Raw genomic sequence first — 24699 nt, 5'->3', positions numbered from 1 at the left:
GGCTCCCTCCTGGCCCTGGAATCACGGGGCACAACGTGCCCTGCCTAGAGGGGACACAGGGCTGTCACCTCACCTCTGCTGCTTTGTCCCCGCAGTCCTTCAAGATGCAGGGAGAGACACGAGTCTTCTGGTCTCCTCCCTGGCGACACAGGCGCTCCTCATCCTCAGCTTGAGGAAGGCTGAGTCGAGGTTTAACCTGCAACAGCTGAGCTTCCGGCTGCTGAGGGCATGGACAAGGTGGCACTCAGCCCCCAGCGAGGACTCTGCTCAGGCGGAGACAAAGCAGCAGCCCCAGCCCTAGGATGCTCTGCGGCTTGGGGTATCTCCTCTTCCCAAAGTCTAACAGGAGAGAAGAGACCTCAGCCCCAGAGGAGCTGGCGTCCTCTGGAGAGCAGCAGGACAGCCGCTTTTTCCCGTGGTGCAGGGCATCACCTGCCCACATGCTTCGTCTTTGCCACGAAGCACCAGCTGCTGGGCTGGGCTGGGCTGCAAAACAGAGGGAAGGAGAAGCCGGAGCCGGAGCCGGAGCCGGAGCCAGAGGCGAGGATGAAGTTGAGGCTGAAGCCTTCCCTCCCCTCCCCAGGGCCACGCCAGGGTGAATCACTTTTTCTGCCTCCCACCTTCTGAGGAGCCTGCGCTGCCTGGGGCCGACATGGCCGAGTGCGGGAGCTACAAAGCCACCAACGCTCTGACTCCGGCAGCTTTGTCCCCTCCGTGTCCCCAGCAGGAAGGGCAGCTCTGCCTCCTGCCCATGCCACCCATCCCCACCGGCCCTGCGCCCGTTCCCACCCAGGGACGTTGGAAGTCCCAAGAGGAATGGTAAGAGGTCACTCCGCGAAACCAAGCCCTCCGTGGAGCCGTCGCCTTGGAGCGATCTCCAAAAGGGAGACCACCCGCCAGCAGTCAGCAGCCCTTCCAGGATTCTCTGGGTACGCGTGGTGACACTCTTTGGCTGCTTATCCTTGAGGAAGCGAGCCTGTTGCCTAACTTGGAGCAGCCGAAGGGTGCTCCCGCTGCCCTTCCACGCCTCCCCAGGTGCCAGAGAGAAGACACTAAATGCGCAAAATAAAGCTTCCGAACAAAAGCCGGTTTGAGCGCTTTAGAGCATCACCGGGACAGGCCGTCCCACCACTACCCCCGGCGACAGCCAAGGCCGGGGTCCTTGGCAGCCCGCAAAGGCCGTGCTACGGGACCAGAAGCCAGGCAGCACCAGGGGGCGTGTCGTTGCGCCGAGAGGCCGGGGCCAGCAGCACCGGGGGCGGGGCAAGCCGCCGAGGGGGCGTGGCTGTCAGCACCAGGGGGCGGGCCGTGTCGCCGAGGGGGCAGGCCCAGCAGCACCGGGGGGCGCGGCGGAGTCGTCACTACTCGAGTGACAGCGCGGCCCGCCGATAGGAAGCGGGGGCGGGGCCGCAGGCGCGGCGGGAGGGGGACCTAGTCGGCTGCAGCCAATAGGCGCGGGGCGCGCCCCTGCAGCCGGCGGGGCGGGCAGCACGTGGAGCGGCAGCATGGCGGCGGCGGGCAGCTGTAGGGCCAAAGCCCCACGCGGGGCGGCGGGACGGCGGCGGCCGCGGGCGGCGGTGAGGGCCGGGCCGGGCCGGGCGGAGGGGGCTGCGGAGTGACTGCCCCTGCGAGTTCGCTCTGGTCGGTGTCCGTGTCCCGTCCCGTCCGATTCCGTCCCTGGGGTCACCCCGGTTCGTTCCTCAGGTCCTGGGCGCCGAGAGGAGGTCGCGGGCGGCGGCCGTCCGGCCCGTGGACGAGGAGGTGTCCAGCGACTCCGAGCCGGAGAGGTACGAGCCGCGCCGCGGGGGGAAGCCGGTGCCGGTGCCGGTGCCGGTGCTCACGCCTGTCCCCGCAGCCCGTCGTTGGGACGGCGGCGGCGGCGGGAGGCGGCGGTAGAGGAGGAGGTGGAGGAGACGCCGCAGGAGAAGAAGCTGCGCCTGGCCAAGCTGTACCTGGAGGAGCTCCGCCAGCACGGTGAGTGCCGCCCGGTGCCGGTACCCCGGTGGGGCAGAGGGGCGTGCGGCCCTCGGTGCTGAGCCCGGCCCTCACGCCCCGCGTCCGCCACAGAGGAGGAGCAGGCGGCGGCAGAGGAGGAGGAGGAGGAGACGCATCCGGCGGATCTCATCGGCGACCGGCTGAAGGAGGACGTGGTGAGCAGCGGGGCGGGCGCGTCCCCCCAGTCCCGGCAGCGGCGGCGGCGGCGGGCTCTGCCCCGCTCCCGCGGGGCCGGGGCCGCCTCCGCTGAGCCTCCCGCTTCTTGCCCAGCTGGAGCAGAAGGGTCGGCTGCAGCGCCTGGTCGCCAAAGACGTAAGTGCCCAGCGCTGGGGGCGCCGGGGGGCTGCCAGGCTCTAAGTGCCGGCTTTGGGGGGCACTCGGGCACAGCCAGGGCCGGCACCCCGAGTTACTGTGCTGGCTCCGGGACCAGGGCCCTCCTTCTGCCCAGGGTGCCGGGGGCTGGTGCCCTGGAGGAGGGAGGGTGCTGTGCTTGGGTACTCCCATGCCGGGGGAAGGGACCGAGGGAGGCCCAGCTCATATCCCGCTCTCCCTGCAGGTGCAGCCTCCAGATCCAGCCAGCATTCGAGTGCTGCGGGGGCACCAGCTGCCCGTCACCTGCCTGGTCATCTCTCCAGATGACAGGTTCATCTTTTCGGCCTCCAAGGACGGCTCCCTCATCAAATGCAAGTGTTCCCTTGGGGCCGCGACTGGCTGTTCCCCCAGCCTGAACCCTGCAGGGAGGGACCCTGCAGCAGCAGGAGCGTGGGTGCCTGTGGAGGTGGCTGGGCCCCTGCCCCTTCCGGGGATGTGCACGTGCATCGTTTTGGGCTCTGTGGGAGGCTCGTTGGCGCTTTCCAATATGTTGGGAGGTTCCCAGGGCGTGACGGCGATGCCTTTCCCGTAGGGGAGGTGGAGAGCGGGAAGAGGCTGTGCGTGGTGCCTGGGGGGAAGAAGGGCACCGAGGAGCGGCACATGGGGCACGCATCCCATGTCCTCTGCATGGCCATCTCATCGGATGGCAAGTACCTGGTACGGGAGAGGGGGCTGGTGCTGCCATGTGTGGTGGAGGGGTGCTGGTGGGGAGTGCATCTCCTCCTGGGGTCCTGCGGAGAGCGGTATCTCGTGCCCAGGTGTACTTTGCTGGCTTCAAGCAGCCCCTACCTCCGCTGGAGCCAAGAAGGCGTCCCTGGGACCCCCCCAAAGCACATGGGGTGGGAGCATAGGCTGGGATGTGTGGTGGGTCCTCGTGGGGCAGGTCTTGGGTATCCCCTGTGTTCTGCCAGGCTACGGGAGACAGGAACAAGCTGATCATGGTCTGGGACACCGCCACCTGCAAGCGCCTGCACATCTTCACTGGGCACCGCGATGCCGTCTCGGTGAGTCGGGGACATTGGCTGCGACGCCTGCAGGGCCAGGCAGCACTGCCCTCCCCGGTGCCCCTCACCACTCCCCCTATGTCCGGCTGTCCGTCTGCAGGGCCTGTCCTTCCGGAAGGGCACGCACCAGCTGTACAGTGCCTCCCATGACCGCTGCGTCAAGGTCTGGAACGTGGCGGAGAACGCATACATGGAGACCCTGTAAGAGCCTGGGGAAACACACACCCCACTGAGCCTCCCTCACCTGGGGGAGGAAATGTGGCGGGGGGCTGTGCCTTCCGCAGCTCTTTGCCACCTCCCCTCCAGGTTCGGGCACCAGGATATCATCACAGGGCTGGACAGCCTGAGCCGGGAGTGCTGTGTGACGGCGGGGGGACGGGACGGCACCGTGCGGCTCTGGAAGATCCCGGAGGAGTCACAGCTCGTGTTTTATGGGCACCAGTAGGTCTGGGGCAGGAGAGGGGGCTGTGGGCAGGTGGGTCCGGCTGGGGCAGTGGTGTGAGGGTGCCAAGCACCACCAGAAGCCTGCTGACATACTGGAGACACTGATGTCCCGTTGAGCCCTTGTCTCCTAAGCAGGATCCCAAAGCACACTTGTAACTGATGGTAGTTGCCCCTTCTCTTTGTAGGGGCTCCATTGATTGTATCCAGCTCATCAACGAGGAGCACATGGTGTCGGGTGCCGATGACGGGTGAGCACGGGGCCACGACAGTGCCTGGGGTAGGTAGGCAAAGCCCCCTCCTGCAACCCCCTCATGCCTCCCCTCCCTGGTAGGTCTGTAGCCCTGTGGGGGCTGGCGAAGAAGAAGCCGCTGGCGCTGGCCCGGCAGGCGCACGGCATGCAGGACGCCCAGGGCCTGCAGCAGCCGTACTGGATCTCGGCGGTGGCTGCCCTGCGCAACAGTGACCTCCTGGCTACAGGTGTGGGGCAGCTGCTTTGGAGCAAGGGTTTGGGGGTGCAGGGGGTCTGTCCTGCCCCTGCCCCTGCCCCTGCCCCTGCCCCAGGTTGGGGTGCATGGCAGTCTCCTCTCTCTACCCTAGGCTCCCACAGTGCTAGCGTGAAGCTCTGGAAGTGCAGTGAGGGATTTCGGAAGCTGGAGCCCCTCTGGGCTATCCCGTTGGTATGAGTCAGGAGGTTGGGGATGCTGGAGCTGGGCTGGGGGTGTCTCTCGGCGGGTTCTCCCCTCCCTGGGCAGCAGGAGGAGGCTGCGCGAGCCTCTCACCCTGCCCTGTCCCCTCCAGGTGGGTTTTGTCAACAGCCTCAAGTTCTCGGCAGCCGGTGACTTCCTGGTGGCCGGCCTCGGGCAGGAGCACCGGTACCGTCCCCCTTCCCCAGCGCTGGCTGGGGGCACAGCCTCCACTGCCTCGAGGGCTCGGTGGAGGGTGACCCCCATCTCTCTCATCTGCAGGCTTGGCCGGTGGTGGAGAATCAAAGAAGCCAAAAACAGCATCTGCATCATCCCCCTGAAGCGGAGGGCTACAGCCCCCAGCTCCCATGTCCCTGACAGCTCCTAGCCCGCTGGCCCCGGAGCCGCTGCACCTGGGTCATGAAACCCTGGTCCCTGGTGCTGCGCCCCATGTCCTTCGTGCAACCACCCTCCTGGGGCCGGCAGCGCCGGAGCGGGGGATGGCGCGTGGCCCCCTGACCCTGCTGGCACCCAGATCATGCTGCGGCTCTGCCCTCTGTGAGGGTCTGCCCTCTTCCCTCAGCTTTGGCCAGACCTGAGCTCTGGAGGACTCTGTTTTAAAATAAATAAATAAATAAATAAAAGAACAACACCAAACCCAAACCAAACCAAATCCACTTTATTCACCTAAATTACCATGTCTAATGCCCCACGGCTCCTGCCGCCCTGGCCTGCCCCCCTGCCTCCTCCTGCCCGTCCCCTGGCACCGACCTGTCTGCCCACCCACCTCGGCGCTGGCCCCGCCGGGCCCCGGGGCCCCACCTCGGCTCCTACGGCGCGGCGGGGCCCCGTGCCCCGGGGAGGGGAGCGAGGAGCCCCGTCCCACCCCTCCCCCCCCCCGCCCAGTGCCAGCTGGTGGAACCCTCCAGGCGCGTGGCAACTAGTAAGCGGGGAACGCGGCCGCCCCCCGCAGTTGTGCGTCCCTGCGGCTGAGCGCGCGGGAGGGCGTCCGGCCCCTCCGAGTGCCCAGCAGCCTTCGAGCGAGGGGAGCCCCGCGGGCCTCGTCCCGGGCCTCGTGTGTGGAAGAGAAAAGAGTCTCAGCGTGCCCGAGGGGCTGGGGGCTGCAGCCCAGCTTAGCCCAGCTACAGGTTGGGCGGCACCAGCCCCTGGGAGCAAGGGGACAGGGTACAGAGGGGTCCCTGCGACAAGGGGGGTGCCCCGGTACAGATAAACCCCAGCCCCGTAGCGGGAGGAGGAAGAGGGAGTCAGTCTCAGCCCCCCCGCCCCCCCGCCCCGGGGCAAGGAGGGGTCCTGGGGAAGAGGGGAAGGGGGCACTCTGGGGGTGCCCCCTGGGGGAGTGCTATTGGGGCACTTTGTGACACCCTGGATCACCCAGTGCTGTCCCCCCCAGTGTCTGGGAGGACGGTGTTAGGACAGGGTGAGAGCAAAGAGCCCCCCAAGCATGGCCACCTCTGCCCCACTGCCCCTGGCAGGGCAGCCCTGTGGGGCACAGGGTCCCCCTCACCCCTTTCCTCCGCAGGATGGCAGGGAGACCCCCTAGCAGGCCCAGGCAGGCCTGGGGGGAGAAGGAGGGTGTAGCTGCCCTGGCTCCCCACTCCGGGCCGAAGCCAAGCGAGATGTGCAAGGTCCAGCCGCTGCAGGCGGGTGAGTGTGCAGGCGCTGCGGGCAGGGGGCTGCCTGCCCGTCCCTGCCCGGTGCCGCGCTCGCGTTGCCCAGCCAGGCTGGCATCGGGGCTCCCATGGCACAGTGGCCAGGGAGCCAGCCCTGTCACGGCACCCCGGGACAGGGATCCTCCCTGCCAGCCGGTGGTAGCCTGTCCCTCACCTGGGCACGCCAGACCCCCCTCCCCGTGCTGCCCTCCAGCATTGCGCCCTCGCCCCTGGGGCTCACAGGGGACACCTGTGTCCCAGCCTGGAGCCAGGACTGGTGACATCCCTGGGAGCTGGGCAGAGGGCTTGGCTTTTTGCCCCCTGCTCGCCCCCCAGCCCTGCCTGCTTTCTCTCGGCCAGATCCGTGCTGCTCCACCTTGGCTCTGCCCGGGGAGAACGAGGATAACCTGGACATCATCCGAGCCTTCCTCAGGAGCAGACCAAAGGTATCCAAGGCCAATTCTATGAGGCTGCGCCCATGTCTCCCGACCAGTCTTTCTGCCCCCATCCCACGCTCGCAAGGTGCTGGGGGCTGTGCTGCCCCCCTCCCCCCCAACCTGTCTCACCCCCCTGACGCTCTCTGGCCGCCTGTCCCCTCCCTGGCTGGCAGCAAGAGGAGGAGAAGCTGAAGTTTCTGGCCTCCATCTACACCATCTGTAGCACCAGCAGCGCGGGCTCCACAACATGGGACATGCTTTACTTCTGTTTGCTGGAGGTGGTGGAGGCCATTGAGGTGAGGCAGGGGCAGTGGGCAGTGGGCACAGCCCTGGGGGCAGGAGAGGGCTCAGCCGGGCAGAGGGGTGCATGTGAGCACTGCTCTGCGTCTCCATCCTTGGAGATGCTCGAAAGCCAGCTGCGTGGCCTGGCTGGAGCTGGGGCTTGGACCCAATGACGTTTGCAGGTCTCTCGGCCAGCCTGTGGTTCTGTGATGGGCACAGCCCTTCCCACCATGGGGCTTGGGACCACTGGGTGGGGAGGGAGTGCTGGGATGGTGGCACCTGGGCTCTGCCAGCCCCGCAGGCTTTTGATGGGCAAGGGAGACTGCCCCATCCCGATCCATCCCACCCTGCTGTGCTCCACAGGTGCTGCTGCAAGAGGAGCCCACTGACCACCTGGGTACTGTGGTGTGGCGGCAAGCCATGCTGACCATCGCCTCCATGAGGTACTTGCCGCAGCCCCCAGCTTGGCCTCCCCAGTGCTGGGCAGCCCTAACGGCACCTCTCCCAGGCAGGGGCCACCCCCAGTCCTGGGACCAAGAGGGAGGCAGACAGCAGGGCAAGGGGTGCCATAGGCTTTTCCCTCCAAATGCAAGTGTCAGTGTCATGGGGATCAGCCCAGGTCTCCAACCCTGGGGTCTGTCTCCTCCTTGCTGTGTCTGAAGAGCACCTCTCTGTCCCCACAGCAAGGCGGGGCTGCTTCTGCAGGAGATGAGCAGCAGACTCCTCCACATCTGCTTCTGCAGCATCTTCCACCTCCCTCCACAGGACACCCAGGGCCCCGAGGCTTCTCTCTACTCCGAGGTATGCCACGGGGTGAACCACGGGGAGCTCCCCCACCCCGAGGCCCCTTCCTGGGCACCGCAGGGTGCAGCCACCCCCACCCCCCACCCCGCCCAGGCTTCTAGGGCTGCCCCAAGGCTCTGTCCCCCTCACAGACCCTGGCCACGATGGACAGCATGCTGCAGGTGCTGGTAAGCAGCGCCGGTGCTCTCGGCATCCTGGAGCTGCAGAACATCTTGCAGGTCTGGCCTTGGCACAGGTCCCCACAACCCATGGCTTGAGTGGTGCTCCGCCCCTCCCCAGTCAGTGCCTGGTGCAAGGAGGGGGGCAAAGATGTTCCTCCTTCCCTGCGGTGCCTCCCCACCAGCCCCCTGCCTCCTGGCTGCTGCCAGAGCTCCTTTTGCTCCTGTCCCAGCCCACCCCGCTCCTGCAGCCCTGCCTGCTGTTCGTCCTGCCCAACACTCCCTCACAGATGGATCTGCCTGTCTGGCAAGGGGAGCCCAGCCCTGGGACTTTCCCCCGGGCCACATCCTAGAGCCTCCGCCACAGGTCCCCAGGGAGGTGGTCACCCCAAAGTCTTGGGTTCCTTGGGTGGGGGGTGGAGGGACCTTTTTTTGGGTGGGGAGCGAGTGGAAGGCAGCAGAGGCAGCGGCAGGAGTGGGATGCGGTGGCCTGCCTGGCTGCAGCAGGTTGCTTCGAGGGGCAAGAAGGGCACGTGCCCTGGGCCCAGGCCCTGCCCCGGCGCAAGCCTGGCCATGCCGTGCTGTGCCATGCCACCTCCCTGGCAGATCAGCAGCTTTTCTCCTCCCAGCTCCTGCTGCCCTTCACCGATTCCGAGCTGGCAGCAGTGCAGGAGAGGGCTGTGGCACGGATTGCCAGGCTGGCCAACTTCATTGCCACCGAACCCCTGCTGCAGGTACCGAGCTCCCAGTCTGGGCAGCCCCCGTCCCCCATCGCTGTGCTCCTGAGCCCCAGCACCTCCCGGGGAAGCTGGGCACCCAGTCAGCAGGAAGTCAGGAGCAGGGGTCTTTGCCCTGCCCCTGTCCTTGTCCGTGCTCTCCCCCAAGGCAGGAGCCTGGGTCCAGCAGCCCTCCCCTGCGCTGGGCTGCTGCCTGGCTGCTCTGGGAGCAGCTGGGGCTCACCTCGTACCCACACTGCCTCTCTTCCTCCAGGTCTGCCCCTGCTTCGCACAAGCTGTAGTCCTCAGGCATCAGTGCTCCAAGACACATCGGTTTGTGATGCTGGGGAGGCTGGTTGGGCACCTCACCCTCTGCTGCACCTGTAAGGACAAGGCGACCCGCCGCGAAGCTGCAGAAGCTCTCCGTCACCTGCATGCCTTCATCCTGCAGCAGAGAAGTAAGAGAAGCTGTGATGGGCTGGGTGCCCCCAGGCACGGGCAGCCAGGGACCACTCTCCTTGGTGAGAGAAAGCCTGATCCAGCCTGCCTGCCTGCAGTCTAAAGAGCCATTTCCCCTTGCCCCCGTTCGCAATAGCCCCAGACCCTCCCTGGGTATCTGCTCCCCAGACCTGCCTGGGTGCCCTCTTCCTTTACTAGTGACTTTTCTGCCTAAAGCTCTCAGACTGCACCTCCAGCTCTGCACCCTCTCTCTGAGCACCCTGGTTCTTGTCCTCCCCAGGCAGGTGGCCCTGGCTGCATGACACAGGGCAGCTGCAGCTCTGGGAGGACGGGCAGATCTCGCAAAAAAGCAGCGCTAACGAAATCTTTTCGGTAAGAAGTGCCTTCGGCTCCTGCCTGGGGTGGTCAGCATGAGTGAAGGGACACCTGATGCGTGGGGATGATGTGGGCTCACGCTGTTCCTGAGCGGAGGCTAGGCAAAAGCCCGCAGCAAGCTCCGCTTCCCCACAGAACCCTGACCCCCACCATCGGTCTCCTCCCCAGCGCAGCCTGGCTCTGCATCCCACTCTCACTGCACAGCCAAGATGCTCTGTGTGATGCTCTAGGTGACAAACCTCCCCTCCTCTCCTTCATCGCACAGATGTTCAAGTACCACCTCCAGCCCTCTGACCAGGTAGACATCATCCTCATGGCCATCAAGAGCTTGAGAGCCCCAAGCGCCTACAGCATCAGGGTGGCTGCCCACATGGTGGAAGTCCTTGTGGCAGACCCCGCCTTCCCGATGGGACAGGTGAGTAGCCCGTGGGTGGCACAGCCAACACTCGGGCCCACCAGAGGATCGTTCCTCCCTGGGCCCTGTGCCTGACCAGCACTGATGCCATCTCAAGCCAGCGTACTGCAGCAGGAATGCAAAGCGGCTCCCAGTGGGAGCTGGGTAAACAGCTGCGCTCACCCCGCTGACGCCCCCACTCCCTTCTGTGTCTGTCGTCCAGGTGCTGAACATCGTGTGGGCCATCTACAGAAACCTGCCCTTCATCAGGGCGGTGGTAGCCCTCAACAGCCTGGAGAGGGCCCTGCTGGTGCTGATGCACAAACAGCCCAGCACGGTGGTGGCCAGCCTGTTGCAGTGCTCCCCAACATGTACCTGGTACGGGGCCCACCAGCCTTTGGGGGTCCTCTCACTCCGGGAGAGGGGCCCTAAGACCCTCCCGAGGGACTTCAGCCTGGCCATCCTCCGGGGTGTCCCTGCTGACAGAGCCCCGGCTCCCCGCAGTGTTGCGATGCGCATGTGGAAGGTGACACTCTCCAAGCCCCAGGTTGCGGAGAAGGTGCTGCAGGAGCTGCTCAGCAGGCTGATGAACCAGTCGCCGTGCAAGACCTCCACCTCTACTGGGGACAACCCCCGCGTCCTCTCCCTGGCTGTGAGTTACTGGATGAGGCCTCACTGACCTCTGGGGCTGCTCTCGGCTGTCCAGGGCCTCCACTCTCCTTCCCTGCCCATCCCAAGCCTTGACGTCCCCAGGGGCGTAGGGACGTCTCAGTGTCTAGCTGTCTTCTGCAGGCAGCCAGGACGGTAAGCGAGATCCTCCTGCAGCGCACCTGCCTGCGGGAGGTGGAGGCGATTTTCCCCCAGCTTTTCCTGGCACTGCTTTTCCAAGTGTCATTCACCACGGAGTTGACGGTGCAGGAGGTGCACATCTTTTGGAGGGAGCACCAAGAGGATCTGCTCGGTCCCATCAGGTGCTCCATCCCTGTCCTCTCATCCCTGCCAGCTACCTGGAGCCAAGGCAGGGGTGCCAGTGGGAGCTGAGCATTTCTCTTTGTGCAGGTCTGTGGTGCAGTCCATGAGAGTGCTGCTCTGCAGCATGGGCTTTGAGAGCCAGGCGCTGGCCATTGAGGCGCAGGGTGGCTGGGATGCCCTGCTCAGCAGCCAGACCCACCTCATGGGAGTCCGCATTGTGGCCAGGTGAGAGGCCCTTCTCCCTTGCTCCTCGGGGACCATCACCCCACGTCACCCCCTCCCTTGGGGGCACAGATGGCAGAGGGCTCCCGTTGCCCAAAGAAAGCGCTGCAGGTGGGTGATGCCCAGAGTGGTGCAAACCCCAAAGATATGTGTCTGCCTGGCTCAGGCCTGATGGTGCCTCCTTCCCCCTGCCAGGGAGATGATGAAGACCCCAAGACCCCTGCTCTCCACCATCTTCTGCCATCTGGCAGAACTCCTCAGTGTGGAGGAGCCCACCTGGGAGATGATCGCCATGGTCTTCCTCGTTGAGGTGAGCCTGACGGCACTGTTCCAAGCTCTCTCCGATGCTCAGCTCTCCCATGCCAGCTGCTGTGGGGGGAGCTGGGGCAGCAGATGGGCTCTGGTTGTTGCCGTGGAGGAGCAGGCGAGCAACCAGTGTGGCGGAGTGTGGGGCACGGGGCTTCTCCACAGTCCCTGCTGCCTGTGTCTGGGCTTGGTCGTGACCCAGCATCCTTGCCCTGAGGTAGTGGTTGGAGGCAGCACCACACCTCACCAGCTCCCGCTGTGCGTGTTTCAGATGTTGGGCTGCACCAGCCTCAGTGAAGAGCTGGACCGCGCCCTGGAAATCTTCCCCATGTATCTGCAGAGCCAGTGCCTGGGGATGCCCAGCCTGGTGCTCAGGGGCCTCCTCAGGCTCAGTGAGAGGCCCGACACGGTGAGTAGGGGGCAGCAGGGACAGCCGGGACAGCAGCCCAGGGTGGAGGGAGCAGTGGGTGACGGGTAACGTGGTGGCTCGGGCTTTTCTGGGCACAGGGAGCCGTGCCGGCTGCTGCCAGCTCTCCTGCCTGCCCCGCCCTCTGCCCCATGACTGTGCCGTGCAAGGAGAGAGGCAGTAGTGCCGAGGGGAAGGGGCTTCTGCTGCCAGCACGTCCTGGCAGGGGTGCTGGTGGCAGAGTGACCAGCCCGAGCGTGGGGTGTGCAGAGCCTGACCGTGGGGTGCTGAGCCCCGGGGTGAAACGCAGCAGCTGCGGCAGGGGCTGCTGGCAGCTCGGGCAGCTTTCCAGGCAGCGCCAGGTGCCCACCAGCCTACCCAGGGGGTCTGGTGGAGAAGGGGGTAGCCAAGGGGCTGGCAAGGAGCCAGAGCTGTCTGTCCTCACCCTCTGCGCCCTGCTCTTCTCACGGCCATGGCGGTAAGCCCTGTCTGCCAGGACCTTGCCCTTGTGACCTGCACTGCCTGCTGAGAAGCTAGTGGGAGGCCAGTCTGCACGGAGAGGGTTTTCACCCCTCTGGTAGGTCGCTCCTTTACAAAAAGGAGATGGTGTGTCTCCAACAGGCAAGGAAAACCCTCGTCCTGCTGCCGTATGTCATGGAGCAGCTGCAGGGTGCTGACAGTGATGCCAGCGCCATCGCCCTGTCCCTGCTCAGCAACCTGCTCCGGCTGCTGGAGGGGAAGACGCTCAGCCTGACTGCCCTGGCGCTGGCTGAGAAGCTCCAGCCGCTCTTCAGTGACGTAAGGCTGGGGGAGAGACCCGTGCCCCTCTCAACAGGCACCTCCATTCATGCCTCCCATGCTCTGCAGGGGGATGCTTTGCCCCGCAGCCCCCAGACCCCATCGCTGCCCTTGGCAGCTCTGTGCTGCGTCCCAAACCCCCCACGTGGACCCACCCTGGCTCAGCCTCCCTGTCGCGGCAGAGATGATGATTGCAGGGCGTTGGCAGACGTGCTGAGCCCCACCGATGCACACCCTGCCCTGGCAGCATCCTCCAGCCCCTCCGCAGGGTCTCCTTCTCCAACCCCCAGCCCCAGGGACCCTAGCCTCCCTGGGCAGACCTTCTCTACACCACAGCTTGCTCCCTTTTGGAGAAGGGCTGCCTGCAGCTGTTTTGGGCCCCTTGCTTGCCATAGGCTTGAGACTGAGGTCCTCTTCCTCTCCTGCACCAGGAGTCGAGCACTGTGCGGGAGCTCTCCATCCGGCTCTTCCAAAACACAATGGGGGTTGTGGTGGATGCCAAAAGGAAGAAGATGAAGGAGGTGGTGTGGGGCAGCCTGCTGCCACTGCTCTTTCACCTGCACGACGAGGACAAGAATGTGGCCAAGGTGGGACTCCCAACCTGACCTGTTCTTTGGGCAGGGCGGTGCTGGACCCTTTAAAAGTGTGTCGCCATGAGGTCTAGCTCGCTGGGTCCTTAGCACCAGGCACCTCCCTGCCCGCTGCTGCCTTTCTCCTCCCGCTCCCCGGGTGGATGGGGAATTAGGTCCCTTTCCCACCCAGCTCCCTCCGCACAACCCCTGGCGTGAGTCCCTGCAGCCCCAGAGACGGCGCTGTGGCTCTGCAGCAGCCTGGGGTCACCAAGGCCAAAACACTAGAGCCTGACAGGCTTCCACCCAGAGAGGGTGGCTGCCCTTATATTCCCCCAGGGTGCTGAACCCGGTGGCAGCATCAGTCCCCAGCTGGTGCGTCTTCCCTGCACGGGCAGGGCAGGCTCTGAGCCCTCCAAAGAGGGGGGACGCAGGGTCTTGTGTCCCTGGCGGTGGTGGTGGCATCTCTGCTACTCACCAGGCCTCCCAGGAAACCCTCAGCAGTGCTGGACAGTTCCTGAAGTGGCGGCAGCTGGCCCAGCTGGGCGAGACCGTGCAGGCATGGAGGATCAGCGAGTGCCTGGTACGCACAGCCCCAGCGCCCCCAGGTTCCGCCCTGGGTGAGCCCTGCCCCATGCCCAGCACGGGGGACGGGGGGGGCTGTGCCCCCATGGCGGTACGCACCCTCCTGGAGCAGGCTCTGCCCCAGGCTGTCCTCTCCCCCGGAGTCCCAAAGGGCACCCTGCCAGCAGGACGGCACCCCAGCGTCCCTGGGGAGCCCTCTGCTCCCTCCGAACCCCGATGCCACACGGCAGGGAGCTGGGAATGTCCTGCTGGGGGGAAGGAGGGTGGCCCTGGGCGGGGGGGGAGGGCCCGATTGGGGGGCAGCTCTGCGCCAACCGTGCACCCTCCTCCTCCCTCCAGCTGGCCAGGAACAGGAGCAGGGCCAAGGAATACCTGCGCCAGAGCCAGTCCTACCTGCGGAGCCCGCAGGAGTCCCTGCGGCGGGAAGCTGTCAGGTTCATCGGTGAGCCACGAGCCCCGTGGTCCCTCCCTCCTTCTCCCAGGGTCCCTGTGGCCCAGCGCAGGACCTGTGGGGCACTCCTTCTGCCCGTCCCACCCCTGGCTGTGCAGGCGGGGCTGGCAGGAGGCTCATCCATCCCCTCCCCGATGCCGCAGCCCAGGGTCAGCCCTCCCCGGGGAGCTGTGCTGGCCAGGTGGGCTGGGTGGAGGGTTCTCCAATGGGCAGCGGGGTCCCCAACAGGCAGCAGGGTCCCCAACGGGCTGCATCCCCTCAGGGCTCATCGGACGGCAGGTGGATGGGCATGAGGAGTTGCAGTACATCAGAGATGGTGAGTGAGGGCAGTGGGGAGGAGGAAGGACCCCGGCATGGAGCTCGCCCCTGGGAGAGGGGGGCTCTACTCCCAGCGTGTGCGTGTCTCCGGGGAGGGGGCTGTTTCTGGAGGGGCACATTCCTGACCGGCAGCACCCAGCTGAGCCTCCCGCCCCCCGGCTCCCTCCTGGCCCTGGAATCACGGGGCACAACGTGCCCTGCCTAGAGGGGACACAGGGCTGTCACCTCACCTCTGCTGCTTTGTCCCCGCAGTCCTTCAAGATGCAGGGAGAGACACGAGTCTTCTGGTCTCCTCCCTGGCGACACAGGCGCTCCTCATCCTCAGCTTGAGGAAGGCTGAGTCGAGGTTTAACCTGCAACAGCTGAGCTTCCGGCTGCTGAGGGCATGGACAAGGTGGCACTCAGCCCCCAGCGAGGACTCTGCTCAGGCGGAGACAAAGCAGCAGCCCCAGCCCTAGGATGCTCTGCGGCTTGGGGTATCTCCTCTTCCCAAAGTCTAACAGGAGAGAAGAGACCTCAGCCCCAGAGGAGCTGGCGTCCTCTGGAGAGCAGCAGGACAGCCGCTTTTTCCCGTGGTGCAGGGCATCACCTGCCCACATGCTTCGTCTTTGCCACGAAGCACCAGCTGCTGGGCTGGGCTGGGCTGCAAAACAGAGGGAAGGAGAAGCCGGAGCCGGAGCCGGAGCCGGAGCCAGAGGCGAGGATGAAGTTGAGGCTGAAGCCTTCCCTCCCCTCCCCAGGGCCACGCCAGGGTGAATCACTTTTTCTGCCTCCCACCTTCTGAGGAGCCTGCGCTGCCTGGGGCCGACATGGCCGAGTGCGGGAGCTACAAAGCCACCAACGCTCTGACTCCGGCAGCTTTGTCCCCTCCGTGTCCCCAGCAGGAAGGGCAGCTCTGCCTCCTGCCCATGCCACCCATCCCCACCGGCCCTGCGCCCGTTCCCACCCAGGGACGTTGGAAGTCCCAAGAGGAATGGTAAGAGGTCACTCCGCGAAACCAAGCCCTCCGTGGAGCCGTCGCCTTGGAGCGATCTCCAAAAGGGAGACCACCCGCCAGCAGTCAGCAGCCCTTCCAGGATTCTCTGGGTACGCGTGGTGACACTCTTTGGCTGCTTATCCTTGAGGAAGCGAGCCTGTTGCCTAACTTGGAGCAGCCGAAGGGTGCTCCCGCTGCCCTTCCACGCCTCCCCAGGTGCCAGAGAGAAGACACTAAATGCGCAAAATAAAGCTTCCGAACAAAAGCCGGTTTGAGCGCTTTAGAGCATCACCGGGACAGGCCGTCCCACCACTACCCCCGGCGACAGCCAAGGCCGGGGTCCTTGGCAGCCCGCAAAGGCCGTGCTACGGGACCAGAAGCCAGGCAGCACCAGGGGGCGTGTCGTTGCGCCGAGAGGCCGGGGCCAGCAGCACCGGGGGCGGGGCAAGCCGCCGAGGGGGCGTGGCTGTCAGCACCAGGGGGCGGGCCGTGTCGCCGAGGGGGCAGGCCCAGCAGCACCGGGGGGCGCGGCGGAGTCGTCACTACTCGAGTGACAGCGCGGCCCGCCGATAGGAAGCGGGGGCGGGGCCGCAGGCGCGGCGGGAGGGGGACCTAGTCGGCTGCAGCCAATAGGCGCGGGGCGCGCCCCTGCAGCCGGCGGGGCGGGCAGCACGTGGAGCGGCAGCATGGCGGCGGCGGGCAGCTGTAGGGCCAAAGCCCCACGCGGGGCGGCGGGACGGCGGCGGCCGCGGGCGGCGGTGAGGGCCGGGCCGGGCCGGGCGGAGGGGGCTGCGGAGTGACTGCCCCTGCGAGTTCGCTCTGGTCGGTGTCCGTGTCCCGTCCCGTCCGATTCCGTCCCTGGGGTCACCCCGGTTCGTTCCTCAGGTCCTGGGCGCCGAGAGGAGGTCGCGGGCGGCGGCCGTCCGGCCCGTGGACGAGGAGGTGTCCAGCGACTCCGAGCCGGAGAGGTACGAGCCGCGCCGCGGGGGGAAGCCGGTGCCGGTGCCGGTGCCGGTGCTCACGCCTGTCCCCGCAGCCCGTCGTTGGGACGGCGGCGGCGGCGGGAGGCGGCGGTAGAGGAGGAGGTGGAGGAGACGCCGCAGGAGAAGAAGCTGCGCCTGGCCAAGCTGTACCTGGAGGAGCTCCGCCAGCACGGTGAGTGCCGCCCGGTGCCGGTACCCCGGTGGGGCAGAGGGGCGTGCGGCCCTCGGTGCTGAGCCCGGCCCTCACGCCCCGCGTCCGCCACAGAGGAGGAGCAGGCGGCGGCAGAGGAGGAGGAGGAGGAGACGCATCCGGCGGATCTCATCGGCGACCGGCTGAAGGAGGACGTGGTGAGCAGCGGGGCGGGCGCGTCCCCCCAGTCCCGGCAGCGGCGGCGGCGGCGGGCTCTGCCCCGCTCCCGCGGGGCCGGGGCCGCCTCCGCTGAGCCTCCCGCTTCTTGCCCAGCTGGAGCAGAAGGGTCGGCTGCAGCGCCTGGTCGCCAAAGACGTAAGTGCCCAGCGCTGGGGGCGCCGGGGGGCTGCCAGGCTCTAAGTGCCGGCTTTGGGGGGCACTCGGGCACAGCCAGGGCCGGCACCCCGAGTTACTGTGCTGGCTCCGGGACCAGGGCCCTCCTTCTGCCCAGGGTGCCGGGGGCTGGTGCCCTGGAGGAGGGAGGGTGCTGTGCTTGGGTACTCCCATGCCGGGGGAAGGGACCGAGGGAGGCCCAGCTCATATCCCGCTCTCCCTGCAGGTGCAGCCTCCAGATCCAGCCAGCATTCGAGTGCTGCGGGGGCACCAGCTGCCCGTCACCTGCCTGGTCATCTCTCCAGATGACAGGTTCATCTTTTCGGCCTCCAAGGACGGCTCCCTCATCAAATGCAAGTGTTCCCTTGGGGCCGCGACTGGCTGTTCCCCCAGCCTGAACCCTGCAGGGAGGGACCCTGCAGCAGCAGGAGCGTGGGTGCCTGTGGAGGTGGCTGGGCCCCTGCCCCTTCCGGGGATGTGCACGTGCATCGTTTTGGGCTCTGTGGGAGGCTCGTTGGCGCTTTCCAATATGTTGGGAGGTTCCCAGGGCGTGACGGCGATGCCTTTCCCGTAGGGGAGGTGGAGAGCGGGAAGAGGCTGTGCGTGGTGCCTGGGGGGAAGAAGGGCACCGAGGAGCGGCACATGGGGCACGCATCCCATGTCCTCTGCATGGCCATCTCATCGGATGGCAAGTACCTGGTACGGGAGAGGGGGCTGGTGCTGCCATGTGTGGTGGAGGGGTGCTGGTGGGGAGTGCATCTCCTCCTGGGGTCCTGCAGAGAGCGGTATCTCGTGCCCAGGTGTACTTTGCTGGCTTCAAGCAGCCCCTACCCCCGCTGAAGGTGTCCCTGGGACCCCCCAAAGCACATGGGGTGGGAGCATAGGCTGGGATGTGTGGTGGGTCCTCGTGGGGCAGGTCTTGGGTATCCCCTGTGTTCTGCCAGGCTACAGGAGACAGGAACAAGCTGATCATGGTCTGGGACACCGCCACCTGCAAGCGCCTGCACATCTTCACTGGGCACCGCGATGCCGTCTCGGTGAGTCGGGGACATTGGCTGCGACGCCTGCAGGGCCAGGCAGAACTGCCCTCCCCGGTGCCCCTCACCACTCCCCCTATGTCCGGCTGTCCGTCTGCAGGGCCTGTCCTTCCGGAAGGGCACGCACCAGCTGTACAGTGCCTCCCATGACCGCTGCGTCAAGGTCTGGAACGTGGCGGAGAACGCATACATGGAGACCCTGTAAGAGCCTGGGGAAACACACACCCCACTGAGCCTCCCTCACCTGGGGGAGGAAATGTGGCGGGGGGCTGTGCCTTCCGCAGCTCTTTGCCACCTCCCCTCCAGGTTCGGGCACCAGGATATCATCACAGGGCTGGACAGCCTGAGCCGGGAGTGCTGTGTGACGGCGGGGGGACGGGACGGCACCGTGCGGCTCTGGAAGATCCCGGAGGAGTCACAGCTCGTGTTTTATGGGCACCAGTAGGTCTGGGGCAGGAGAGGGGGCTGTGGGCAGGTGGGTCCGGCTGGGGCAGTGGTGTGAGGGTGCCAAGCACCACCAGAAGCCTGCTGACATACTGGAGACACTGATGTCCCGTTGAGCCCTTGTCTCCTAAGCAGGATCCCAAAGCACGCTTGTAACTGATGGTAGTTGCCCCTTCTCTTTGTAGGGGCTCCATTGATTGTATCCAGCTCATCAACGAGGAGCACATGGTGTCGGGTGCCGATGACGGGTGAGCACGGGGCCACGACAGTGCCTGGGGTAGGTAGGCAAAGCCCCCTCCTGCAACCCCCTCATGCCTCCCCTCCCTGGTAGGTCTGTAGCCCTGTGGGGGCTGGCGAAGAAGAAGCCGCTGGCGCTGGCCCGGCAGGCGCACGGCATGCAGGACGCCCAGGGCCTGCAGCAGCCGTACTGGATCTCGGCGGTGGCTGCCCTGCGCAACAGTGACCTCCTGGCTACAGGTGTGGGGCAGCTGCTTTGGAGCAAGGGTTTGGGGGTGCAGGGGGTCTGTCCTGCCCCTGCCCCTGCCCCTGCCCCAGGTTGGGGTGCATGGCAGTCTCCTCTCTCTACCCTAGGCTCCCACAGTGCTAGTGTGAAGCTCTGGAAGTGCAGTGAGGGATTTCGGAAGCTGGAGCCCCTCTGGGCTATCCCGTTGGTATGGGTCAGGAGGTTGGGGATGCTGGAGCTGGGCTGGGGGTGTCCCTCGGCGGGTTCTCCCCTCCCTGGGCAGCAGGAGGAGGCTGTGCGAGCCTCTCGCCCTGCCCTGTCCCCTCCAGGTGGGTTTTGTCAACAGCCTCGAGTTCTCGGCAGCCGGTGACTTCCTGGTGGCCGGCCTCGGGCAGGAGCACCGGTACCGTCCCCCTTCCCCAGCGCTGGCTGGGGGCACAGCCTCCACTGCCTCGAGGGCTCGGTGGAGGGTGACCCCCATCTCTCTCATCTGCAGGCTTGGCCGGTGGTGGAGAATCAAAGAAGCCAAAAACAGCATCTGCATCATCCCCCTGAAGCGGAGGGCTACAGCCCCCAGCTCCCATGTCCCTGACAGCTCCTAGCCCGCTGGCCCCGGAGCCGCTGCACCTGGGTCGTGAAACCCTGGTCCCTGGTGCTGCGCCCCATGTCCTTCGTGCAACCACCCTCCTGGGGCCGGCAGCGCCGGAGCGGGGGATGGCGCGTGGCCCCCTGACCCTGCTGGCACCCAGATCATGCTGCGGCTCTGCCCTCTGTGAGGGTCTGCCCTCTTCCCTCAGCTTTGGCCAGACCTGAGCTCTGGAGGACTCTGTTTTAAAATAAATAAATAAATAAATAAAAGAACAACACCAAACCCAAACCAAACCAAATCCACTTTATTCACCTAAATTACCATGACTAATGCCCCACGGCTCCTGCCGCCCTGGCCTGCCCCCCTGCCTCCTCCTGCCCGTCCCCTGGCACCGACCTGTCTGCCCACCCACCTCGGCGCTGGCCCCGCCGGGCCCCGGGGCCCCACCTCGGCTCCTACGGCGCGGCGGGGCCCCGTGCCCCGGGGAGGGGAGCGAGGAGCCCCGTCCCACCCCTCCCCCCCCCCGCCCAGTGCCAGCTGGTGGAACCGTCCAGGCGCGTGGCAACCAGTATGCGCGCGGCGGGGCCCCGTGCCCCGGGGAGGGGAGCGAGGAGCCCCGTCCCACCCTGCCCCCCCCGCCCGCTGCCAGCTGGTGGAACCCTCCAGGCGCGTGGCAACTAGTAAGCGGGGAACGCGGCCGCCCCCCGCAGTTGTGCGTCCCTGCGGCTGAGCGCGCGGGAGGGCGTCCGGCCCCTCCGAGTGCCCAGCAGCCTTCGAGCGAGGGGAGCCCCGCGGGCCTCGTCCCGGGCCTCGTGTGTGGAAGAGAAAAGAGTCTCAGCGTGCCCGAGGGGCTGGGGGCTGCAGCCCAGCTTAGCCCAGCTACAGGTTGGGCGGCACCAGCCCCTGGGAGCAAGGGGACAGGGTACAGAGGGGTCCCTGCGACAAGGGGGGTGCCCCGGTACAGATAAACCCCAGCCCCGTAGCGGGAGGAGGAAGAGGGAGTCAGTCTCAGCCCCCCCGCCCCCCCGCCCCGGGGCAAGGAGGGGTCCTGGGGAAGAGGGGAAGGGGGCACTCTGGGGGTGCCCCCTGGGGGAGTGCTATTGGGGCACTTTGTGACACCCTGGATCACCCAGTGCTGTCCCCCCCAGTGTCTGGGAGGACGGTGTTAGGACAGGGTGAGAGCAAAGAGCCCCCCAAGCATGGCCACCTCTGCCCCACTGCCCCTGGCAGGGCAGCCCTGTGGGGCACAGGGTCCCCCTCACCCCTTTCCTCCGCAGGATGGCAGGGAGACCCCCTAGCAGGCCCAGGCAGGCCTGGGGGGAGAAGGAGGGTGTAGCTGCCCTGGCTCCCCACTCCGGGCCGAAGCCAAGCGAGATGTGCAAGGTCCAGCCGCTGCAGGCGGGTGAGTGTGCAGGCGCTGCGGGCAGGGGGCTGCCTGCCCGTCCCTGCCCGGTGCCGCGCTCGCGTTGCCCAGCCAGGCTGGCATCGGGGCTCCCATGGCACAGTGGCCAGGGAGCCAGCCCTGTCACGGCACCCCGGGACAGGGATCCTCCCTGCCAGCCGGTGGTAGCCTGTCCCTCACCTGGGCACGCCAGACCCCCCTCCCCGTGCTGCCCTCCAGCATTGCGCCCTCGCCCCTGGGGCTCACAGGGGACACCTGTGTCCCAGCCTGGAGCCAGGACTGGTGACATCCCTGGGAGCTGGGCAGAGGGCTTGGCTTTTTGCCCCCTGCTCGCCCCCCAGCCCTGCCTGCTTTCTCTCGGCCAGATCCGTGCTGCTCCACCTTGGCTCTGCCCGGGGAGAACGAGGATAACCTGGACATCATCCGAGCCTTCCTCAGGAGCAGACCAAAGGTATCCAAGGCCAATTCTATGAGGCTGCGCCCATGTCTCCCGACCAGTCTTTCTGCCCCCATCCCACGCTCGCAAGGTGCTGGGGGCTGTGCTGCCCCCCTCCCCCCCAACCTGTCTCACCCCCCTGACGCTCTCTGGCCGCCTGTCCCCTCCCTGGCTGGCAGCAAGAGGAGGAGAAGCTGAAGTTTCTGGCCTCCATCTACACCATCTGTAGCACCAGCAGCGCGGGCTCCACAACATGGGACATGCTTTACTTCTGTTTGCTGGAGGTGGTGGAGGCCATTGAGGTGAGGCAGGGGCAGTGGGCAGTGGGCACAGCCCTGGGGGCAGGAGAGGGCTCAGCCGGGCAGAGGGGTGCATGTGAGCACTGCTCTGCGTCTCCATCCTTGGAGATGCTCGAAAGCCAGCTGCGTGGCCTGGCTGGAGCTGGGGCTTGGACCCAATGACGTTTGCAGGTCTCTCGGCCAGCCTGTGGTTCTGTGATGGGCACAGCCCTTCCCACCATGGGGCTTGGGACCACTGGGTGGGGAGGGAGTGCTGGGATGGTGGCACCTGGGCTCTGCCAGCCCCGCAGGCTTTTGATGGGCAAGGGAGACTGCCCCATCCCGATCCATCCCACCCTGCTGTGCTCCACAGGTGCTGCTGCAAGAGGAGCCCACTGACCACCTGGGTACTGTGGTGTGGCGGCAAGCCATGCTGACCATCGCCTCCATGAGGTACTTGCCGCAGCCCCCAGCTTGGCCTCCCCAGTGCTGGGCAGCCCTAACGGCACCTCTCCCAGGCAGGGGCCACCCCCAGTCCTGGGTCCAAGAGGGAGGCAGACAGCAGGGCAAGGGGTGCCATAGGCTTTTCCCTCCAAATGCAAGTGTCAGTGTCATGGGGATCAGCCCAGGTCTCCAACCCTGGGGTCTGTCTCCTCCTTGCTGTGTCTGAAGAGCACCTCTCTGTCCCCACAGCAAGGCGGGGCTGCTTCTGCAGGAGATGAGCAGCAGACTCCTCCACATCTGCTTCTGCAGCATCTTCCACCTCCCTCCGCAGGACACCCAGGGCCCCGAGGCTTCTCTCTACTCCGAGGTATGCCACGGGGTGAACCACGGGGAGCTCCCCCACCCCGAGGCCCCTTCCTGGGCACCGCAGGATGCAGCCACCCCCACCCCCCACCCCGCCCAGGCTTCTAGGCCTGCCCCAAGACTCTGTCCCCCTCACAGACCCTGGCCACGATGGACAGCATGCTGCAGGTGCTGGTAAGCAGCGCCGGTGCTCTCGGCATCCTGGAGCTGCAGAACATCTTGCAGGTCTGGCCTTGGCACAGGGTCCCCACAAGCATTGACCCATGGCTTGAGTGGTGCCCCGCCCCTCCCCAGTCAGTGCCTGGTGCAAGGAGGGGGGCAAAGATGTTCCTCCTTCCCTGCGGTGCCTCCCCACCAGCCCCCTGCCTCCTGGCTGCTGCCAGAGCTCCTTTTGCTCCTGTCCCAGCCCACCCCGCTCCTGCAGCCCTGCCTGCTGTTCGTCCTGCCCAACACTCCCTCACAGATGGATCTGCCTGTCTGGCAAGGGGAGCCCAGCCCTGGGACTTTCCCCCGGGCCACATCCTAGAGCCTCCGCCACAGGTCCCCAGGGAGGTGGTCACCCCAAAGTCTTGGGTTCCTTGGGTGGGGGGTGGAGGGACCTTTTTTTGGGTGGGGAGCGAGTGGAAGGCAGCAGAGGCAGCGGCAGGAGTGGGATGCGGTGGCCTGCCTGGCTGCAGCAGGTTGCTTCGAGGGGCAAGAAGGGCACGTGCCCTGGGCCCAGGCCCTGCCCCGGCGCAAGCCTGGCCATGCCGTGCTGTGCCATGCCACCTCCCTGGCAGATCAGCAGCTTTTCTCCTCCCAGCTCCTGCTGCCCTTCACCGATTCCGAGCTGGCAGCAGTGCAGGAGAGGGCTGTGGCACGGATTGCCAGGCTGGCCAACTTCATTGCCACCGAACCCCTGCTGCAGGTACCGAGCTCCCAGTCTGGGCAGCCCCCGTCCCCCATCGCTGTGCTCCTGAGCCCCAGCACCTCCCGGGGAAGCTGGGCACCCAGTCAGCAGGAAGTCAGGAGCAGGGGTCTTTGCCCTGCCCCTGTCCTTGTCCGTGCTCTCTCCCAAGGCAGGAACCTGGGTCCAGCAGCCCTCCCCTGCGCTGGGCTGCTGCCTGGCTGCTCTGGGAGCAGCTGGGGCTCACCTCGTACCCACACTGCCTCTCTTCCTCCAGGTCTGCCCCTGCTTCGCACAAGCTGTAGTCCTCAGGCATCAGTGCTCCAAGACACATCGGTTTGTGATGCTGGGGAGGCTGGTTGGGCACCTCACCCTCTGCTGCACCTGTAAGGACAAGGCGACCCGCCGCGAAGCTGCAGAAGCTCTCCGTCACCTGCATGCCTTCATCCTGCAGCAGAGAAGTAAGAGAAGCTGTGATGGGCTGGGTGCCCCCAGGCACGGGCAGCCAGGGACCACTCTCCTTGGTGAGAGAAAGCCTGATCCAGCCTGCCTGCCTGCAGTCTAAAGAGCCATTTCCCCTTGCCCCCGTTCGCAATAGCCCCAGACCCTCCCTGGGTATCTGCTCCCCAGACCTGCCTGGGTGCCCTCTTCCTTTACTAGTGACTTTTCTGCCTAAAGCTCTCAGACTGCACCTCCAGCTCTGCACCCTCTCTCTGAGCACCCTGGTTCTTGTCCTCCCCAGGCAGGTGGCCCTGGCTGCATGACACAGGGCAGCTGCAGCTCTGGGAGGACGGGCAGATCTCGCAAAAAAGCAGCGCTAACGAAATCTTTTCGGTAAGAAGTGCCTTCGGCTCCTGCCTGGGGTGGTCAGCATGAGTGAAGGGACACCTGATGCGTGGGGATGATGTGGGCTCACGCTGTTCCTGAGCGGAGGCTAGGCAAAAGCCCGCAGCAAGCTCCGCTTCCCCACAGAACCCTGACCCCCACCATCGGTCTCCTCCCCAGCGCAGCCTGGCTCTGCATCCCACTCTCACTGCACAGCCAAGATGCTCTGTGTGATGCTCTAGGTGACAAACCTCCCCTCCTCTCCTTCATCGCACAGATGTTCAAGTACCACCTCCAGCCCTCTGACCAGGTAGACATCATCCTCATGGCCATCAAGAGCTTGAGAGCCCCAAGCGCCTACAGCATCAGGGTGGCTGCCCACATGGTGGAAGTCCTTGTGGCAGACCCCGCCTTCCCGATGGGACAGGTGAGTAGCCCGTGGGTGGCACAGCCAACACTCGGGCCCACCAGAGGATCGTTCCTCCCTGGGCCCTGTGCCTGACCAGCACTGATGCCATCTCAAGCCAGCGTACTGCAGCAGGAATGCAAAGCGGCTCCCAGTGGGAGCTGGGTAAACAGCTGCGCTCACCCCGCTGACGCCCCCACTCCCTTCTGTGTCTGTCGTCCAGG

The 24699-nt window shown here is 66.1% G+C and overlaps 2 protein-coding genes across 5 annotated transcripts; both read left to right on the top strand.

The window, feature by feature from the left end:
- Window positions 1–1458: 1458 nt before the first annotated feature.
- LOC135313834 (U3 small nucleolar RNA-interacting protein 2-like) lies at window positions 1459–5133 on the top strand. Of its 4 annotated transcripts, none has more exons than XM_064453930.1 (12): window positions 1459–1577; window positions 1705–1787; window positions 1856–1974; window positions 2068–2150; window positions 2266–2307; window positions 2558–2678; window positions 2900–3024; window positions 3279–3371; window positions 3472–3572; window positions 3678–3812; window positions 4001–4063; window positions 4147–5133. In XM_064453930.1, the coding sequence occupies exons 1-12, from the start codon at window positions 1506–1508 to the stop codon at window positions 4496–4498; spliced, it is 1389 nt and encodes a 462-aa protein (XP_064310000.1). In that variant the 5' UTR covers window positions 1459–1505; the 3' UTR covers window positions 4499–5133. The 4 variants fall into 4 exon arrangements, with proteins under 4 accessions (XP_064310000.1, XP_064309999.1, XP_064310002.1 ...); XM_064453929.1 differs by having other exon boundaries at window positions 2552–2678; XM_064453932.1 differs by lacking the exons at window positions 2558–2678; window positions 2900–3024.
- A 10896-nt stretch (window positions 5134–16029) lies between these two features.
- Window positions 16030–19695, top strand: LOC135313833 (U3 small nucleolar RNA-interacting protein 2-like). Its single transcript, XM_064453927.1, has 15 exons — window positions 16030–16154; window positions 16282–16364; window positions 16433–16551; window positions 16645–16727; window positions 16843–16884; window positions 17129–17255; window positions 17477–17601; window positions 17847–17939; window positions 18040–18140; window positions 18246–18380; window positions 18569–18631; window positions 18715–18860; window positions 18975–19054; window positions 19176–19249; window positions 19343–19695. Exons 1-15 carry the CDS (start codon window positions 16083–16085, stop codon window positions 19446–19448), a joined length of 1449 nt encoding a protein of 482 aa, XP_064309997.1. The 5' UTR covers window positions 16030–16082; the 3' UTR covers window positions 19449–19695.
- The last annotated feature ends 5004 nt before the right edge of the window (window positions 19696–24699 follow it).

Source organism: Phalacrocorax carbo, chromosome 6 (genome assembly GCF_963921805.1).
Source record: "Phalacrocorax carbo chromosome 6, bPhaCar2.1, whole genome shotgun sequence".
Classification (NCBI taxonomy): Eukaryota; Metazoa; Chordata; class Aves; order Suliformes; family Phalacrocoracidae; genus Phalacrocorax; species Phalacrocorax carbo.
This window is presented reverse-complemented; position numbering and strand designations above follow the sequence as displayed.

What these genes read in the sequence shown, in the direction of transcription:
- LOC135313834 (XM_064453929.1), top strand. Translation starts at nt 1,506, where the DNA reads ATGGCGGCGGCGGGCAGCTGTAGGGCCAAAGCCCCACGCGGGGCGGCG. An exon ending in GGCGGCGGCCGCGGGCGGCG is followed by an intron (nt 1,578 to 1,704) that starts GTGAGGGCCGGG and finishes TTCGTTCCTCAG; the next exon opens with GTCCTGGGCGCCGAGAGGAG. An exon ending in GTGTCGGGTGCCGATGACGG is followed by an intron (nt 4,064 to 4,146) that starts GTGAGCACGGGG and finishes CCTCCCTGGTAG; the next exon opens with GTCTGTAGCCCTGTGGGGGC.
- LOC135313833 (XM_064453927.1), top strand. Translation starts at nt 16,083, where the DNA reads ATGGCGGCGGCGGGCAGCTGTAGGGCCAAAGCCCCACGCGGGGCGGCG. An exon ending in ACCGGCTGAAGGAGGACGTG is followed by an intron (nt 16,728 to 16,842) that starts GTGAGCAGCGGG and finishes CTTCTTGCCCAG; the next exon opens with CTGGAGCAGAAGGGTCGGCT. An exon ending in CATCGGATGGCAAGTACCTG is followed by an intron (nt 17,602 to 17,846) that starts GTACGGGAGAGG and finishes GTGTTCTGCCAG; the next exon opens with GCTACAGGAGACAGGAACAA.